The 18,610-nt window shown below is 47.3% G+C and overlaps 1 protein-coding gene across 1 annotated transcript in view; it reads left to right on the top strand.

The window, feature by feature from the left end:
* ADAMTS3 (ADAM metallopeptidase with thrombospondin type 1 motif 3) overlaps positions 1-18,610 on the top strand; it is a 130,057-nt gene that overhangs the window by 96,234 nt on the left and 15,213 nt on the right. Inside the window, exons 6-15 of the mRNA XM_050896287.1 lie at positions 8,109-8,192; positions 9,365-9,521; positions 10,717-10,822; positions 11,779-11,922; positions 13,235-13,367; positions 13,873-13,986; positions 15,096-15,241; positions 15,803-15,978; positions 17,177-17,310; positions 17,862-17,985. Of these exons, the coding sequence (XP_050752244.1) occupies positions 8,109-8,192; positions 9,365-9,521; positions 10,717-10,822; positions 11,779-11,922; positions 13,235-13,367; positions 13,873-13,986; positions 15,096-15,241; positions 15,803-15,978; positions 17,177-17,310; positions 17,862-17,985 (1,318 nt within the window). The remainder of the gene's footprint in view (positions 1-8,108; positions 8,193-9,364; positions 9,522-10,716; positions 10,823-11,778; positions 11,923-13,234; positions 13,368-13,872; positions 13,987-15,095; positions 15,242-15,802; positions 15,979-17,176; positions 17,311-17,861; positions 17,986-18,610) is intronic.

Below are 18,610 nucleotides of genomic sequence, written 5' to 3'. Positions count from 1 at the left end.
CAGAAGCCCAAATGGTCTCATCTAGTCCAAAGCAATAAAATCTAGTGTGGTCCCTAGCTTTTCGGTGAAGCTTCACCATTACCTCACAGCATGAACCGCCAAAGTCACGGACGGCCTGCCTTCTGGAAGGGCTGAGGGCTAACATCACCCAGCGGAGAGAATGGCAGTCCCCCGGCGTTGTTTCGGGGAGCTCGGTGGCCTGTCCATTGCTGGGCGGTTTCAGCTGAATTCCTTGAGGTGACCAGAATCGATGTTTTCCTGATCTTACCTTTACGGGGAGCAGGTAAGGAGTTGCAGCCTCCATCTCCCGAACCCTGCCGTAGCGTTAGCACCGTTCCTAATCCCCAAGTGGAGCATCCCTCGGAGAACCTGCAGAAGTACAGCGGGAAAGCAAGCAGAGTGAAAACTGGCAGAGGAGTGGGAAACGGGGTGCAAGTAGGACTGAGAAAGCCTAACTCCCCCTTCCTCTCCCCCCCGCCTCCCCGGTTTGTTCCCCCTCACCCCGGTTATGCCCCAGGGCCAAGGCAGCCCTTTGGTGACGCTCTGGGTCTGTCAGGAGCCGGGTCCTGTCTCTGTCACGTGGCGGTGTGCCACGCTGGTGTTGAGGTCACTTCTTGCAAGAGGAGAATGGGTTTGCACCGCTGTTTGTTTAACGTGTTGTGGGAACGCGGCACCGTCAGTTCATCGGGTGCCTTGCAGCTAGCTCTTCTTTTGTGTTATGTTGTCCCTCATAACATGGCTTTCCTCTCCTCCGCGCTACCTAAGAGAAACCTGTAACAAAAAGAGAGGATCTTGAAGGCACCGCGTTCGGTTTAGAGGAATTTCGTTTTTCAGCTAGCAAAAGACAGGGCAGTGAAACATTCATAATGATCACTTTGAGCAAGAGGTAGCTCGTACGCTTTCTGAAGCGGGCGCTTAAAAAAAGCTTGATGTTTTCGGCACTGTGGTGTTAGATCTGAAATTCAAGGTCTCCTGCAGTAGGCAGCTGACATTTGTTTCTCCCTTGGGTGGTTACTTAGGACAAAGCTTCCCTGACTTAAAGTAACTGAGATCAGGAAGACATGCCCAGAGGGCAGCAGGTTATACTGAGGGATTCGAAGCAGGTTTGGACTTGGCAGTATTTACATCTTTCGAATTTTTTTTTCTTGAGAATAAACCAAAATTAGCCAGGAGAGGGGTACTTCTGTGCATCATTCATTCTCAAACTGCAAGTTGCTTTTGACAGAACTCCTCTTTCGCTGATCACTGTCCACGCAGCATTGCAGTTTTGTGGGTATCACCTTCTTCCTAAATAACCATTTTAGTTTGCTGTCCACATGCTGAAGTCAATGAGAGCTTTATGATTAGCTTCAATAAGAACAGACAGTGCCAGGTACGTCTAAAAATTCTGCCACAGGTCTCCGTGCACGCACGCTGCCTGCAGTTCTTCATCGCTCCGTCACCGGCTCTCGTTTTTTCATTCACTCTGCCTCTGTCTGGAAGTGCATAGCAGGGCCTAAACGCGTTACTTAACTGAGAGATCTCTTGACTTTTTCTAGTCTCTAACCCGATCGCTTGCCTGCTAGTTATTACCTCAGATCAAGGCGACGAGTCAGATCAGCGCTCATTCTTTCCTGTGCGGTTCCACGTGGAAAGGAGAGCTCATGCTGGCGGCCGACTACGGCGTGCATAAGGTAGCCAGGTCATCTGCAGCATTTTTCCGTGCGGATCTGCTGCGCTGTTCCTGCTGGCAGCGTGTCAGAAGCGCCGGTTGCCGGTTGCTAAACGGCACGGGCAGTTTGTACGGCTGAAGAATGCGGGCTAGGAGTTAACGTAGTTTTGGCAACCGTGGAAGCAAGTTAACTTTTGAATCCAGAACATTTGAGATGAAAGGACATTATTCGTGCGAGTAACAAAATATTCTTGATGCAGTACTTGCAAGGAATCGTTTTCTTTTTACCACATACCTCGTGAAACATCAACAATAACTCTTCGTTAAAGATGATTGCAGAATATTAATGTTTAAAATCATTTAACTTTGTCAAGAGCAGAGCTGATACACTGTCCCAAAACTCTTCCATCTTTTCTTAAACGTCGGCGGCTCCATCTGTTGGGAGCAGAAGTCAGTACAGAGCCCGTGCAAGCTGAAACGCCGCTGCCCTGAGAAGCTGTAGGCCGACTACGGTGCAGGTGGGTACCTCTTTCAGAAGGAATGCTTTTGTAACAATCTAGTCATTCCTGTCACGATTTTGACAACGGTAGGCTTTTTTATGTGACTTTCTAAAGAAGATGCAGGTTGTCGTGGTTTAACCCCAGCCAGCAACTCAGCACCACGCAGCCACTTCCCCTTCCCCCTCCCAGTGGGGTGAGGAGGAGGAAAGAGGGGAAAAAAAAAGTAAAACTCGTGGGTTGAGATAAGAACAGTTTAATAACTAAAGTAAAATATAATACTAACAATAGTAATAATGAAATACAATAATAATAATAGTAATGAAAAGGAATATAACAAAAGGAGGGGGAGGAAGGGAAAAAAACCAAACAACAACAAAAGAAAAAAAAACCACCAGTGATGCACAATGCACAATGCAATTGCTCACCACCCGCTGACCGATGCCCAGTTAGCTCCCGAGCCACGATCCGCCCTCCCAGTTAACTCTCCCCAGTTTATATACTGGGCATGATGTCATATGGTATGGAATAGCTCTTTGGCCAGTTTGGGTCAGCTGTCTTGATGGTGTCCCCTCCCAGCTTCTTGTGCCCCTCCAGCCTTCTTGCTGGCTGGGCACGAGAAGCTGAAAAATCCTTGCCTTAGTATAAACACTACTTAGCTACAACTGAAAACATCAGTGTGTTATCAACATTCTTTTCCTACTAAATTCAAAACACAGCGCTATACCAGCTACTAGGAAGAAAATTAACTCTGTCCTAGCCGAAACCAGGACACAGGTAAAGCAGGAAACGAGAAGAAGACGCGATGCAAAATAAATGCAGGGAGAGATGACAGTTTTAAAAGAGTATCGAGCTTTTAAAAATTCTCGTAATAAAAAGGTCGCCAGAAAAGCCCAAGTTCAGCACTGTTCCTGCCAATTCTTTTGCCTCCGCTCCGTGGCTTTCCCGGAGGCTTGTCTGTGTCGCAGAGCCTGGCCACCTACAAAAGACCTCACAGCAGGCGGCGGGAGTCTCGCTGCCGACTTGACTGGGCTGTGGGTTGGGTGTTGAGCTGGAAGAGGAGGAGGAGGAGGAGGCAGCTTGTGTTCTCGCACTTGAAACCTTTGAAGTGTCGTCTCCCAGCCCAGCTTTCTGCGGCAAGCGGGCGTGCTCGAGCGGCACAGTTCAGAAGGAAATCTCTGCTTTGTTTCCTCGCGTTTCAGCATCACGGTGAGCACTGAGGGATGTTCTTTACGGGCAAATAGCCTGCTCTGTAGGTGGTGACTTTTTCGTACGAGTTTGGGACTCGTCGTTCTTGCCTCTCATCCAGCTGGTGGGTTACGCTGTGGAGCTGAATTGGTGGGGCTTCAAGAATGGCCCAGGCCCTGTCTCTTCATCACTAGACTGAAGAGGCTATGGCAGCTGTTTCTCCTTCAAAGCCGCCCTTCTTCACAGCCCTGATTTTTGGTATTTGATTTTGTCAGGTATTTTGATATTTGATTTTGTCAAGATTACTAGTTAGGAAGCTGTTTCTGGAGCATACAGTCATCACGCACTCACTTCTCCTGTGTATCAGTTTACGTCAATTTTAATCTAATATTGCCCTCAGCCTGTGGCAAAGACTAATGGCATGTGAAGGTGTCATGGAAAGAGTAAGACTCACTCCTTGCCATTTAATCTAGTGATTTATACCCGTGGATGGTCAGTAGACCAGTAGTCGACTGTTTTTTTCAGAGCTGTTTCATGTCCAGTGATGTGAACAGTAGAGCAGCTGATGGCATTGATCATTAAATTCTGAATTCCTCAACATTCCTTCGCTGTAGAATACTAATGACACAATTGCGCTTTCCCCCGTGCAGGTCAGACACAGAAATGTAAGTAGTTTCATCAAGGCAGAAACAGAAGGTCACTGAGGCTATACGGTCCCCAAAACCCAAGGAGACTCAAATGAAGCATTTGGTGTAAGCGGAGAGGAACTTGCAGAGGCAGGGAAATGTCAGCGAGGAAACTTCCTCGGTCAGTTCAGTCACTCTTAAATTATTTCTGTTGAAATATCTTGGTAATTTAAAGAAGTGATCAAAGACGCCATAGATTCTAAGGGAGGGAAATGGAGAGCCGGTCGTCAAGGTAGTACTGTTCTCGTATAGAGCTTTTCATCAAAAAATATCAAAGGAGGTCACTAGAGGCAGGACCTGAAACACAGAACAGGAAAGCAAACTCAGTCTGGGTCAGCCGGTCATAAAAACAAGAAGAAGGGCAGAGTCGAGGTTTCCCGTGGCTCTCGGAGCTTCGACCCAGCGGCGGCCGTCCCTCCCTAGCCCTCCCGCAGCTGAAAGCCAGCAGGGACCGCTTACGCTGGCAGGTCTGGCAGCTGCTCCGGGGAGACTGTGACGATGGGTGAGGCTTTGCTGGGCAAATGGTTTACCCCCTGCCAAGTCATTTGGCACCTCAGCCCTTGGCCGGGCTGCAGATTGCCTTGGATTAACCTGCAGCCCCTGCCCGGGCACCGTGGAGGTAGGGTCGGCGGGTGCCGGTGGGCAACCCTGACAGGGAATTGCACGGCGCCCGCGCAAAACCGGCCGTGCGTCTGCAGCTTGCTGCCTGTCCCGAATTGGAAAGGCCGGCTACCAAGAGTTCATCTTGCGAGAGGTGCTGAGAGGAACCGTCCAACATACCTTGGGGATGTACAGTTGACTGTGGGTCAAGAGGCGGCGATTTCTGGGCCAGGTGAGAATCCAGCCACTTTTCCTTTAGGGAGGAGGTCTGGCTAGAGGGTGCCTTCGATTTCACCGTTGTTATCTTATGAGTACATCAGTTTGGGAGTGGGGGTTCGCCCGTGACATTCGCACCGCGTAAACACGGGTGAGTTTCCACAGAAGCACCGCAGTCCCTTGGTTAGCAGTTATCTCCCCTTTCCGACGCTCCTCCCTGCAGCCTTACAGTTCAGTTGCCGGCTGCATTTATTCTGTCGGTTTGAACCATTTTTGACCCATTCAGTAAACAGATGCTTCCCCCGCTTTGTCTGTGGAGTCTCACGGTTGTCATCGCTGTCCCGGGAAGAGTGCTAACTGACTTCTTCTCGTCCGTACCGCTATTGAATTCCGTCTAACCCCTTTTTACTTTTAAATACTACAACAGAGGCTGCGTGGCCAGTTGGCCGTCTGCGATATGTTTCACCAGTTCCGATCAGACACATCGAGCTTCCTGGGGTGTGATTTATGTACGCGTTCCGTACCAGTATCTTGGAACGTAATTCCTTTTGCCTTTACAACCGCAGCGTAGATGCGGTTACAGCAGTTTGAAAGTGCTGCAGTCTACACTGACGTTTTGGGCGCTTTTTTTAGATTCGTGTCCTTCCAGTGAGGTTACGGGTTTCCAAAATTTCCTGGTTTTCGGTCACAAGAGTATATACGAGCTTGGGAATTCCTCGTGGGAATCCTGTAGTGGAGCCCTCCAAAGCAATCCACAGAGAATGGGGTGAAAAACGGTGTTGCGGAGAACTCTTGAAGACTACTTGAATCTTTAGGTCAATGCCAGGATCCTTTTTGTCTCCAGGAAAGTCACTCCTGGGAAGCTTGTTGTTTCTTGGCACAAGGGAAATGGTGAACATTTTTTCTGAGACGAACCTTTGTGGGAGCAATGCTGTGGCATTAGTGGGGAGAAAATATGAGATGAGTAATTGAACTTTGGAATAATTGCTTCACAAGACGGGCAGTCTGAGTTATGTGCTCATTCCTTGTAAAACTGTCCTGCTGACAGTCTGTTCGCAGCTGGTCCTAAAAGGGATTGCATTTTTAAAAACCACGGGCTAAAATCATTGTGCCAGGTCCCACAGTCTGGACAACTCAGAATGACCTTTTTCCCTGAGGGGAAAGGGGAAGTTCTGTTTACCCTGACTAAAAAAAAAAAAACAAACCTCTAAATCCTGCTCAGATATACCAGCCTCTGACCAGTGGTATTTATTTTCCACCAATTCCCCATAATATAATATTTATTCTGGTTTTAGGGGGATGAGTAACTTCATTGATGATCTGCAGATGTTTCAGCCCCCTAATTTATGCTCTGGTGGCAGGACGTTTCTCACCTTCCCAGACACAAGGAAGGTCCTCAAGAAGAACAATTTTTGACCCATCTGCATAATTCTGGGGTTTTTTTAACTTCACTTCCACAAATGCTCTTTTGTGACCGCGTAATTCTAATTTATCTCGGAAAAGTAGGGCAGCAGTATTAGTTGCTTCTAAAAATAAAAGAAAATGCTTCAAAACAAAAGCCCCCGTGAGATATTTCAGTTGTTCGGTGAGCAGTGGAACTACAGCGTTACCTCTGGATTTCTGTCTTGTGGCTGGGCTCTCGGATGGGACATCAGCTTCGCTTGTGCTGGGAGGGTTCTCCGAGCTCCCGTATGTGCGTGTGATGAAGGATACGCACTCTTTCCTTCCTTGTGAGCAGTAATAAGACTGTTATTTCTAATCACCAGCTTATTTTCACAAAACTTTGGGATACTTAATTTCTCTGAGGTCTTTATTGTTTTGCAAGTGTTGCTGGAAAGTGGTAAACGGGGCCAAAATTCATGGGGGCGTTAGAACTAACAGAGGGAGTGACTATCTAATCTTTATTTCCTTTGGAAATGGGGCTGAAAACACTTGAATCAAAATCCTGCCTTTAAATGATGTGTAGAGATCTCCCTGGAGACCTTTGCAGACCTAATTTGGTGCAAAGCCATGGACTGTTTTATGAGGACTCCACGTGGGCTTCGAAGTTTGCTCTTTCCTGTATGTTTTCTGCAGTCCTCGAGGAGCAGAGGTTTGAGGTCTCCTGGGGTTGTCTTACGGATCGGATGGGTGTCTTCTGAGGCCGCCAGTTGTTTTTAACGTAGTAAGTCTTTCCAGATCGCATAAACATTACAGGCTTTCATGCAGCTGGTGAATTTTTTTAACGGAACGCGTTGACTTGCAGAAATCAAGTATATTTGGAGATATCATTACCCTGTAAGGTATACTACAGCGTTTATGTCTCTGGCAATGCTGTTGACTTGAAAACTTTCAGATGAAAATTTCCAAAGCGTTTCTGGGATTTGGAAACACTTTGCCCATTAATTTTAAGATTGATTTAGAATCAAGAGTACTGTTCACATCTTTAAAGCTAAACACGCGCCTACACGTGTGCAGCAATGGAGCCTCGTTGTTCGTGTCGTTGTCTAAATATTCTGCCTTCCCAACCTAGAGCTTCAGAATGCAAAAATGGCTTTAAGTCAAATCCTCGAGTGTTTTCTGAGGACAAGCCTATGCTGAAGTTAACGGCACATTGCCTTGAGTGAGAGCCGCTGGCAGCAGAATCTTTTACAAAATGAACAAAAATATGCTCGCTCGCTCTCCCCACTAAAATACTCATCCCATGTGTTTAAACTGATTGAAGTGAGACAACTGCTTGAGGAAACAACGAGGAACGGAATCTGGAATTCATCCACAGTTCGAGTGGCCAGATGGCATAGCAGAGGTGGCCACGTGGGAGGGATGGTGATGGGTTTATCTGTTAAAGCAAACGCTACGTGCTTTGAAATCCCTCCGTGAACTTGAACACGCTGCTATAACCTTGCTCTCAGGAATAACCTCATTTCCCTCACTAAGTTTATCAAACGAGTGAAATTTAGCGTTCAGATAAGTATTTGCAGGGTTTGAACTCGAAGTCTTTTTTTTTTTTTCACCGATCACCTTGTCTATTGGCCCTCATCCAAAGGCCGTTACACTTGTGCGGAGTCTTGACACGTGCTTCAGAAAGTTCTCTGAGAGGGGGTATGTGATGACGGGAAGTCTACTCTACATTCTCACTGCATGGCAATGATGTGAGACTTGAATGCTCTTCGGAGAAGACTGTAGTGGTATGAGCACTTGAAATAACATATACATGGCCTTGGAAGTTCCCTTGGTATCGTCAGTGGTTTTTTCTTTATAATTTTTCCTTATTTTTTTTTTTCCCCTCAGGTGAATGAAATTTACCACGATGAATCCCTGGGTGTTCACATAAATGTTGTGCTGGTCCGAATGATCATGTTGGGGTATGCGAAGGTAAGCAAGCCTCTGAACCCGTTCTCCGCCTTCGTCTTCTTTGTCAGTCATTATAGTCCCGGTGAATCACCGGCAGGGCTGTGGAAACAGACGTCTGCCGAACAGCTAGTGCCGGAGAACTGCTGTCCCTGCTCGGCGCGCGCTGCCTGTGCTTGTGCCCTCATTCCCGAGGCTGACCACGAGTGTCCCTTTTGGGACGCGGGTGCAGGACTGGCTCAGCCTGCTCAGGCTTGCAGCCTGAATTCTTGCCCTTTTGAGTCCTCCGGGAATTAAAGCAGTTTAGCCGAAGCAATCGTCTTGGTTGACCAACGCAGCTTGCTGGTGCACCCCTTCCGAGCAGTCTGCTAGTGTAACTATCTCCTTTTCTCATCGTGTGCGCACCCCTGTTGCTGGGTCACAGCACGCTCCTCCGCTTTTTACCCTGGACAGTACTTGTAACATTGATTTTGCTGGTAAAATACACTCAGAGGGTTTTGAAACAAATGCTTGTTAAATTGTTCAGGATGAGAGGAAAGCAGTCATGCTGTTTAGGGTTTGATAAAGATCGTATCTGTTCCTTTTAACTCGGACATTGAATTTGCGCAAGTCAAAAGACCGGTTTGATGTTCATCTGGCAATTAAATTTACTGAGCTTGTAGGCACACGCTGTAGCAAAAGCAGGACCAGATGTTTCATCTGTGTTCATCAGTACCCGTTTACTGGCACTACAGCGTTGTGCACCAGTTGAGGCATCGTCCTCTGCGTTTGTATTATTCGCTTCCTCCGCACAGGCTGTGTGTGTCACTACGTGCTCCTTCATCTCAACTGAGTCACGCTGTCGTCTGGCAGTCCAGAATGTAAGCAAGTTCCGACAAAAGAAATAAAAATGTCCTTATTCAATCCTAACGTCAAGTTGTGTGTTCCTCCTGCACGGTACAGCCCGTACACGGAAAGGCAGTTGTTTTCATAGATGATGTGAACACTCATTAGACTGTCTTCAAAAAAAAAACCCTAAAGATGTACTATTACACGTGAACATACACGTTTTCTTTTCTCCTAGGACAGAAGGCTGTCATGACTTAGAGCGATAGGGTATTAGGAAGAGAGAAATGGGTTGGTGCTCCAAGAAAATCAAAATTTGTCTGAATTTCCTGCCTTTAGGAGCTCCTGGGTCTAATGTGTTGCTCTTTCAGTCCATTAGCTTGATTGAAAGGGGGAATCCCTCGAGAAGCTTGGAGAACGTTTGCCGCTGGGCGTATCAGCAGCAGAAGTCGGACCCCAATCACTCCGAGCACCACGACCATGCCATCTTCTTAACCAGGCAAGATTTTGGGCCTGCTGGTATGCAAGGTAATGCAGCTGACCCGGAGCAAAACTAACAGGACTTGGTGGTTTTTGGCTAGTGCCTGCCAGAAAAGAGGAAGATTTGAAAATTGCATTGTTATGTGATCCTGAGAGAAGAAGCAACGTAGGCCTTTATCCGGCAAATACCTAAGGAAGCTTTCGATTTTAAAGATGTGTTGAAACCGGGTCCTGTTGGGGAAAGCACGTACACTCCTCATAACGTTCAGGTCCCTATTGCGGCTTTCGCAAAGGCCGACGTGGACAGCCCGAGCGTGTACTCATTACTCTGTTGCGGAGAGAAACTACTTCCTCCCATTCATTTTACATACTTTGTAAAAAGCAAGTAGACCTTGCCGTGGTGGTCCTTGCCATTTATATCTAACTGTAGCAGATTAAGTTTCTTACTTGAGAGATGTAAGTGTCAGCTATTCGCTTTCTTCAAACACCAGGTGTTGGTGTGTGTGCGCAGGGATCGCTGGGAACGCTCAATGCACTTTGCATTCAACTTCACTTTTATTTTATTGCGTCATTCGCCGTAGATTTCTTTTTATAGATAGCGTACCAGCTCCTTTGATGCCTGCATTAATCTTTATGACTCAAAGAACTAAGGATAATGGGAAGTAAATTCACAAAGCATGATTTATGCCAGTGCAGATAAAGAAGAGTCTGAGCGAGACCGTGTTTTGGCCGTCCAAGCTGGAGATGTCGTAGATATTTGTGTTCAGTACCTCCATGCTCCCTTCACCTTTCCGGGCGAGATAAGGGTCTGAGTTCTCCTTCAGGTCTGAGCTGGCATGCCTGGAGTGACACTGGTTAGGCTGAGATGTTAGGCAGACTTCCCTGTCATCAGAAAGATTTTAGCTTTTACTGAGGAAAAGACATGCAACGCGCAGCAGGCGGTATGTAGATGACGATGCTAATACGAACGCACGCAAAAAATCCCAGCCTATAGCTCTACCTTTTAATTGAACAGGAGTCTTGTGCATTTTTGGTAAGTGTCTGAAGTAACATAGATGTCTGTGGAATCAATCCCGGTACGTCAGAGCCATTTACTCTGTTTGACAGCAATTGCAAAGACAGAGAAAAAATCGACAATCAAAAGAAAATAATCCTAGGTTCTTCTCAGGGAGTAAGTTTGTCGGGGGTCTCATTTAAAATAAACGTAATGGGCAAAAGTATCAGACATGATTTCTCTCGATAGGATATGCTCCTGTCACTGGCATGTGTCACCCGGTCCGAAGCTGTACTCTGAACCACGAGGATGGGTTTTCATCAGCTTTTGTTGTTGCTCATGAAACCGGCCACGTGTAAGTCTGACTTTGACGATTAGATTGCCAACAAAATACGGTACTGCATCTCCTGCTTGCTTCAGGTGGTTTCATTTTAACGGCTGTATGAAAGCTATCCTAATTTTATTTCCATCCCCTTGCATCAGTGGTTTAAGCAATGACGAGATAAGTGGGGGAAGAAAGGAAGGGGAAGAGGGAGGGGGAACTTATCTTCTCTAGGGTGAGGAAGAGGTCAGTCAGAAACCTGGAAGGCCCAGGCAGTGGAGACAGTAGCTTGTCAAGCATCCTTAACTTCTTTCTTCTCGCTGACTGAAAGTGCTGATTTGTTAGATTTGGCACCTCTTCAAGAACGATAAGATGTTAGGTTGGGAGTGACTGGCTAAGCGAAGATCTCTCTTAGCTGTCCAGATGAGTTGATGTCAAGCACTGAGGATCTGATTTTTTTGTCTTCCGTAAGCAGTGCGGGCTGCTTGTTCAGCTCACTGGGAGGAATTTAGCCCCATTGGAGACGACCAGGTCGCTCGCCTGTTAAGCTGTACCACGTGCACGCTTGGAGATGCAGCGTGCTAACCGTGTCAGCTCTTTGGAGGTGCATCATGATAACTATGTTAGCTCTGTGTTCAAATAGGTGCTGTTGATAAATGAGTATACAAACATGAACAAGGCGATGTCCTAATGAACTGCTCCCTAATGAGCAGAATTGTCGTTTTCCTTTATCCGAAGCATAAGAAGTCGTCATCATCTAGTTAGTTCCTTCCTGGTATTAACAAACAAGACAAAGTATAAATGAAAGAGTATTCAGAGAGTCCTTACGTTTCAGCATCAAAGAAGATCAGTTTGAAATGCGGGTGATACCTGTAGAATGCAAAGCACAATTTCGTTTTGCACGATTAAAGAAACTGTTTTCTTTACGGTTGTTTTACCAGTTGAAGAGCGGAAACTGCCTGGGCTCTGATGCCGCTTCTTTGTTACAGGCTGGGAATGGAGCACGACGGGCAAGGGAACAGATGTGGGGATGAGACGGCAATGGGGAGCGTTATGGCTCCCTTGGTGCAGGCTGCCTTTCACCGTTACCACTGGTCCAGATGCAGCAGCCAAGAACTCAAAAGATACATACAGTAAGGACCTCTCAGCACTCGGCGGTAGTTGTTTCCCTAAAGGAAGCAGAAGTCTTGGCCGTTCCTGGGACGTGGGGCCAGCGTGCTGCCCGCTGCTAGGCAGCGAAGAGAGGAGGAGAGGCAATCCCAGCCTGAAGGAGCAGGCACACGCGGCGTAAACGGGACCCTTGGCTGTGGAAGCCCTTTTAATAAAGACAGCGGTACTGGGGCCTCGGAGGTACTGAGGAATGGGATCCTCCGGGATGACCTGCCCTCTGCTTCCGAACAGGGATTCAGCCTTCGGAGGCGTTCCCGTAGGCTGCTCTGCGCTTCAGTGCAACAGCAGCGAGACGCCGCTGTCTCCACGGCTGGCCTCCTCCGGTGGAGCGGTTTTCTGATCACCTTTTTTTGCCATACTCTTTCCCCCCTTTCAAATCTATCTTAGAAAAGCTGTAAACCAGGAACAATGCTTCCTCGCTTCGGGCTGTACTCAAAGCCCGTTGCATCCTCGGGGGGATGGTAGCAGGAGCCTCTCTGGCAGACTTTATGTCAGGTAGTTGGTGTTTTCCCTAGGTTTTTGATTTCTCTGGGAGTTATGCTGTGAAAGTGGCAGGACGAAGCCCTAAGCTCAGAAAAGGAACTAGCAAAAGTTGGGGCAGAGGGAAGGCGGCGTGCCTGCGCGTGTCTGAATTAGGGAGAAAAGGAGAACAGATCTCTGCCCCGCTGGCTCTAGTCTCCTTCCGTGTAGGTACCTCCTCATCCAGTTCTTCTTCAGGCTTCCTTCGCCATTGCAGATAGCTGGTTTTGCCAGTCCAAAACTTAATGAGTTGACCTATATCTCCTACAGAAGAAACCCTATTCGTAACATAAAGCATAAAATAGTAATTGATTGAGACCTTAGAGCTTAAAGTGAAATATGCCAGTGCAGGAGGAGCAGCCCACCGGTATTGCTATTTGAAGACATCAGAGTTAAACAGGAACGAGAAAAAAGCAAGAGTTCTGCCTCCGGTGACAGGAAAGTAAAGTGCAAATTTCCCACATATCGCTAGGGCAGGGAAGGGCTGGGGATGCCTCTCCGCGGTCTCCAGTAAAGGCAGGGATTTTGCTGTAGGATCTTCCCATCCAATGCTCAGTCACGTTGCGCTGGGCGCTGTTCCTACGGAAGGGACTGTCTGTGCTTTGGGGAGCACTAGCTATGTAAACAGGACAGAAAACAGGTTGGAGAAAAGGAGTATTGCCTTAGTAAGAATAAGTACTTTGATCTCGCTGATCAAAAAAAAAAAAAAAAATCACTACATCTCATGATTTTTTTTTTCTGTGTATCTTTCCACAGCTCTTACGACTGTCTTCTTGACGACCCTTTCGAACATGATTGGCCCAAGCTTCCTGAACTGCCAGGCATCAATTACTCCATGGACGAGCAGTGCCGCTTTGATTTTGGCGTTGGCTATAAAATGTGTACAGCGGTATGTCCAAGGCAGTCATGGCAAAGAAAGACAAACGTTCGTTCAGCAAGTTGGTGCCTGGCCTTATTAAAGAGCTGCGATATACGCCTTTGCTCATAATTGAAGGGCAGTTAAACAGATCTGTAAAGAGGAGAGAGATATTTATGGGTGAAACGCAGTCATCTGGGTCATTTGGTTTAAGGGTCAAGTGGATGGCAGCACGGGCCACGTGACACAGAGTTGTGGTAGTGATCCCAAGGAAGAAGGGGAAAAAAAACCCTCATTTTCCTCCCACTTCTGGGTGTTTCCTCCTTTCCTCTTCTCACCAGCTCAGGGCTAGGGGATGCAGGGAATAAGCACTGCCCTTTTCTTTCTGAAGATACTTTTGCCCTTTTCTTTCTGAAGATAGTGTACTTACTGATAACCCTGTGTGTGAGCTGAATTGACTGGGTGGGTTTGAATCCTTATCTGGAAAGTGTTAATAATCTAACGTTGAGCTTCGTCTCATAAATGTTCTGCATTTCAGTTCCGAACCTTTGACCCATGCAAGCAGTTGTGGTGCAGCCATCCGGATAACCCGTATTTCTGTAAGACGAAGAAAGGACCTCCACTTGATGGGACGGAATGTGCCCCTGGAAAAGTGAGTATTGTCTTTTCGCTATGTTTGTATTGAAAAAAAAAAAAAACCCAACAGTTGCATTCATTCGGGTTGAAGGGCACAGAGGAAAACAGGGAATTGCCCGGCATCCCTTGGGTGGAGCCCGAGGAAGGGAAAAGAGGGAGCTGTGCTTTCCCACTGTGATATTCTCTGAACTGCACAAGGTTTGCTGTAGTGCGAAGTAAATTTTGGACGCAGAAACCCCAGTGGAGGTGTAACCCATTCTCAGCCTCTTCTGCGGCATTTTTGTTACGTGTTTTGGATTCTTGTCTCATCTGCCAAGTGTCCATAAAGTGTCTTTAAGAATCCACGGTAGCAGATAATGCCGTTACTGTAGGACCGCTTCTTAGTGCTTGTGGTCCAGACGTCCTGTGGCTGAATATTTGTGTAGGCTTAGGCTTAGCTCTTTATTTTTCCCTTTTAATATCCCCATTAGTGGGTGTCCTGCTGCTAATTCATTTTTAATTACAAAATTATACTCAAATAAATGTTTGTTTAGCAAATTCCATGTATTTTGAGATACAGGAGAGCCACTTACACCATCTGAGTATGCCCGAGCCGGCAGCAAAACAACACCCTGCCCAGTGACTAGCCCTCTCTTCCAGCCTATTTGCGTAAGCGTGATATTTGGCCAGTATGAGGAAAAAAAAGAAAAAAACAAAAACCCCAACTAATCCTCAGCAAAAACTTTATCCTGCTAATATTCAGAACATTAAAATTCCTTCAAAAAGGTGGTAGCGATTAAGACTGAAACGAAACAAAGACTTACTGAAGTGAAGAGGAGGGTGGAACGCGTTGAGCTTCACGTGTCCGCCCGTGGCAGGGTTCGGGCTTGGGTTCGGCAGCGCTGCCTGCTCGTTCACGGAGCAGACCGCCTTCAGGGAGGGGGATCGGGGACCCTTGGGCCCCCAGTACGTAGACCCTCGCCCCCTTTGTCCCCAGCACAGTCTCCGCTTGCAGTCTGTTCTCTGCGATCTTCCTTCTCAGCCCGTGAGCTCGCCTCTGCGTGCTTTTAATTTTACCGCGACGATTCGTTTGGTTTGGGTTTTGTTTTCTGGTCTCATCTGTGTTCCTTGCCCGGTTTCTCTCAGTGGTGCTATAAAGGTCACTGCATGTGGAAGAACGCTAACCAGCTGAAGCAGGATGGCAACTGGGGACCCTGGACAAAATTTGGCTCCTGCTCACGGACGTGTGGAACCGGAGTTCGCTTTCGAACACGCCAGTGCAACAATCCAATGTAGGTCTTGCGGCTAGGTGGTAGTTGCAGTCAACTGGGAGCCGTTACGGGTGTCGGTTTAAATGGCATTTACATTTCGGATGGAGTCTGCCAAAATTCACATGCTGTTCAGGCCCCTTGAAGTACGGCTTTTCGCAGGGAGCCGGGATCATTTTTGGAGAATCCGAGATTTTCCAGAGGAAAGCCTGTGGAAAACCGTCCCGAGGATTTAGCTGATGCCTAAGAGAGTGAAGAGTACGTGGGGGGTGAGCTCAGGAAGCTGCAGGATGAACTTAGATAATCTCTACTTGTAAATCGGTTATTGGCAGCGTATATGTGCACATGTATTACTTCTGCATTTCAGCGTATGCCTCGGGGGTGCATGGGCAAGCACGGAGGTTATACTGCACGTGTGTGTCTGTGCAGTGTAACTGCTCTGGTTCCATTTCTGTCACTTCGCACGCCTTTCTTGCAAAATTGTCTCTTAAACGAGAGAGTGAAATTTCACTGAAGGCAGAAGAAAAATCCCCAGAGCTAATGTCCAGAGGGTTTTAGCATCTCTTGAATGTTCTCTCTTCGCAGGCCCGTTAATGGAGGCGAAGATTGCGCTGGTGTCAATTTTGAGTTCCAACTTTGCAATACAGAGGAGTGTCCGAAGCACTTTGAGGACTTCCGAGCGCAGCAATGTCAGCAACGCAACTCCCACTTTGAGTACCAGAACGGCAAGCACCACTGGCTGCCGTATGAACACCCTGACTGTAAGTTCTGTTATTTGCCTTCGTTACAAGTCAATCCTGGAATCTCCCAGAGCTTGGGGGGGTCTTGGTCATCAGCCGTGCAGAGACCAGAAATAATCGGGGTGTGAGCGAGCGTAGGCGAGACTAAAAAGCAGGAAAAAAGGATGGCCCCAGAAGGGAAGAACAGGAGCCACGCGAGACAGTTGTCATTTCCCCAACCCTAAGCCAGCTAGCTTGCCCTGAGTTTCGTCCTCCTCTTAGTGAGAACATGTTGTAGCAAGAGAGTTTCGTCCTCCTCTTAGTGAGAACATGTTGTAGCAAGAGGCTTGAGGCTCTCGGCTCTTGCTGGAATAGTTGGCGGGTGCTCGTAGCGTTTAATGCACTGCACTCTCGAGCTCTGGCTCGCTACTTTTGGGGCAAAGTGTGGAAAGCCGCTGGTTGGGTCGTGAAAAACTCTTCCTGCCCTCTCTCCCGTACGGCTGTCCGTCTGCCGGCGCGCAAAGGGTCGGCGTTTCATTGCGGCTGCTGGAAGCATTAACAGTGTTCTTCTAACGGCACTACTTGAGAAGTCCTTCTTAGTATTTTCCCACTGGTTTAGAGATCCATCTGCCTCGGCCTGATTCTGTCAGTCTTCGCTACTAACATTAATCTAACCCAGTAATGACCTCGAGTGGCCAGGACAGCTTCAAGCACAAAGACAGGTTCCTAGTTCACTGAAAGGTGTTGCGGAGCCGCTGGCATTTCTTCCTCGGGTATCTCCGGATGGCTAAGGAGTTAGATTCAGACGTTAACCAGGAAATACGTGTTCAGCTGGTATTTTCAGAAAAGGATGAAGAAAGTCAGAGATCCAAATCCTCTGTGCTTTTCACCTGGCTTTAGCACCGTCTTCTCACCGACTCATTTTTCTGCGTCCCTGTGATTTTGTAAACTCAGCCCCGTTCCCAGTAGGATCGTAGTGAAAGCTGCTTTCCGAATAGTCAAGAACCCAGTCCTAGGAGCCTCTTTAGAAGGGAACCGATTTCTGTGAGAATATCTCAAAGTAATAGGCCCATAATTCACTGAAAAGCAAATTAGTTGCTTTTTCCCCCCCCCCAGCTGTCTGTTAAAGGTCCTTTCTATCTCTGTCGTATTCTCTTCACTCCTTTAGTGGGATATTTTTCTGCAGCACGTCTGGATTGCCGTTGATTTATGCACTTACTTCTCTTTCCTTGCCACACAGCTAACAAGAGATGTCACCTGTACTGCCAATCCAAAGAAACCGGAGACGTCGCTTACATGAAACAGCTGGCACACGATGGGACTCGCTGTTCCTATAAAGATCCCTACAGCATTTGTGTTCGCGGAGAATGCGTGGTGAGTGACGCCTTCCCCAGGTCCTCGCTGAGTTGGAGCTGTGCTGTGTGCCAGAGCAACTCTGGTGAGAATCAGTCAGAACAACTCAAGTCAGCAGCGCAGAGGTAGACGGGGCAGATGTTTCTGAGTTAAATATTTGCCGCATCGTATTCCTCGTGATTTCTTCAGATTTAAATGAAATTAGAGCAACGGCCCAGACCTGTTCCATGGAAATACTCCGCTTCTCTTCAGCTGATCGTTTCATTTGCCTTTTTTGCGCTTAGTTTTGTGTCTGAAAAGAATTGCGTCTGGTTTTTCTCTTTTTGCCATCTTTCTTAGTCTTGAAGTACAGTAAATGTAAAGCAAGAATCAATTCCTGGTTTTCGCATGAAAACCGTTATCCAGCGCCAGATTTGCAAATAATTTGTGCTTAAATAAATTAGATCGGTGTTGGGTGGTAATTGCCTCTCTGCATTAATTCTGCGGTGGCTTCCCGCCATGACTAAAACTGACAGTCCGTGACAAAGCCTTCTCTTTTGGTTTGTTTTTTTTTTCTGCTCTTCCTTCTGCAGAAAGTGGGTTGCGACAAGGAGATTGGCTCCAACAAGGTTGAAGATAAGTGTGGCGTCTGCGGCGGGGATAACTCTCACTGCCGAACTGTGAAGGGAACCTTTACCCGCACGCCCAAAAAGCTTGGTAGGAATAGCCTTTTCATGCATCTGGATGTCGTTTCTGTTGTCTCCGGTGTTTCTGTCGTACTTACTGCTTTTGCAGACCCGTCAGACGTGCAACCAGCCGTAAGGTAGCAAAACACAAGTTGTAAGGTAGCAAAACGCAAGTTGTAAGGTAGCAAAACACAAGTTGTAAGCTGATGTGCAAAAACAGTTTAGCCCCCGATAAAGAAATGACATCTTTAAAACAGTTTCTGTCCTTTGAAGGACCTGTTAGAAGAAAGCTTGATCAGTCGAGCGTATCGAGAAATGCCACGCAGAGCGTGTTTAGTTCTTCTTTGCAAATGCTGAAGCCCAGCCAGCCACTGTTTGTGATAAGCGGGGGCACACTGAGGTTTGCGAAACGAAAACGAACTGTTCTTTTCACGGTGGGATGCAGAAGAAATCGAGACGCTGTGCCTGACACTAAGTGTAGCATGCCTCTCTCTGTAGGAGGACTAAAGGAAACCTTTTTTTTAACTCCCGTTAAAGATTAAGCTTTTCACAAGTTTTTCCTCTCAAACCTAAACTCGAGAGTTTTAAAGGGAAGTCTGAACTTCTGCGCATATGAAATGAGCATATGGATCCTCCCGTCAAATTGGGGCTTTATG

Source organism: Gymnogyps californianus, chromosome 4 (genome assembly GCF_018139145.2).
Source record: "Gymnogyps californianus isolate 813 chromosome 4, ASM1813914v2, whole genome shotgun sequence".
NCBI classification, from domain to species: Eukaryota; Metazoa; Chordata; class Aves; order Accipitriformes; family Cathartidae; genus Gymnogyps; species Gymnogyps californianus.
This window is presented reverse-complemented; position numbering and strand designations above follow the sequence as displayed.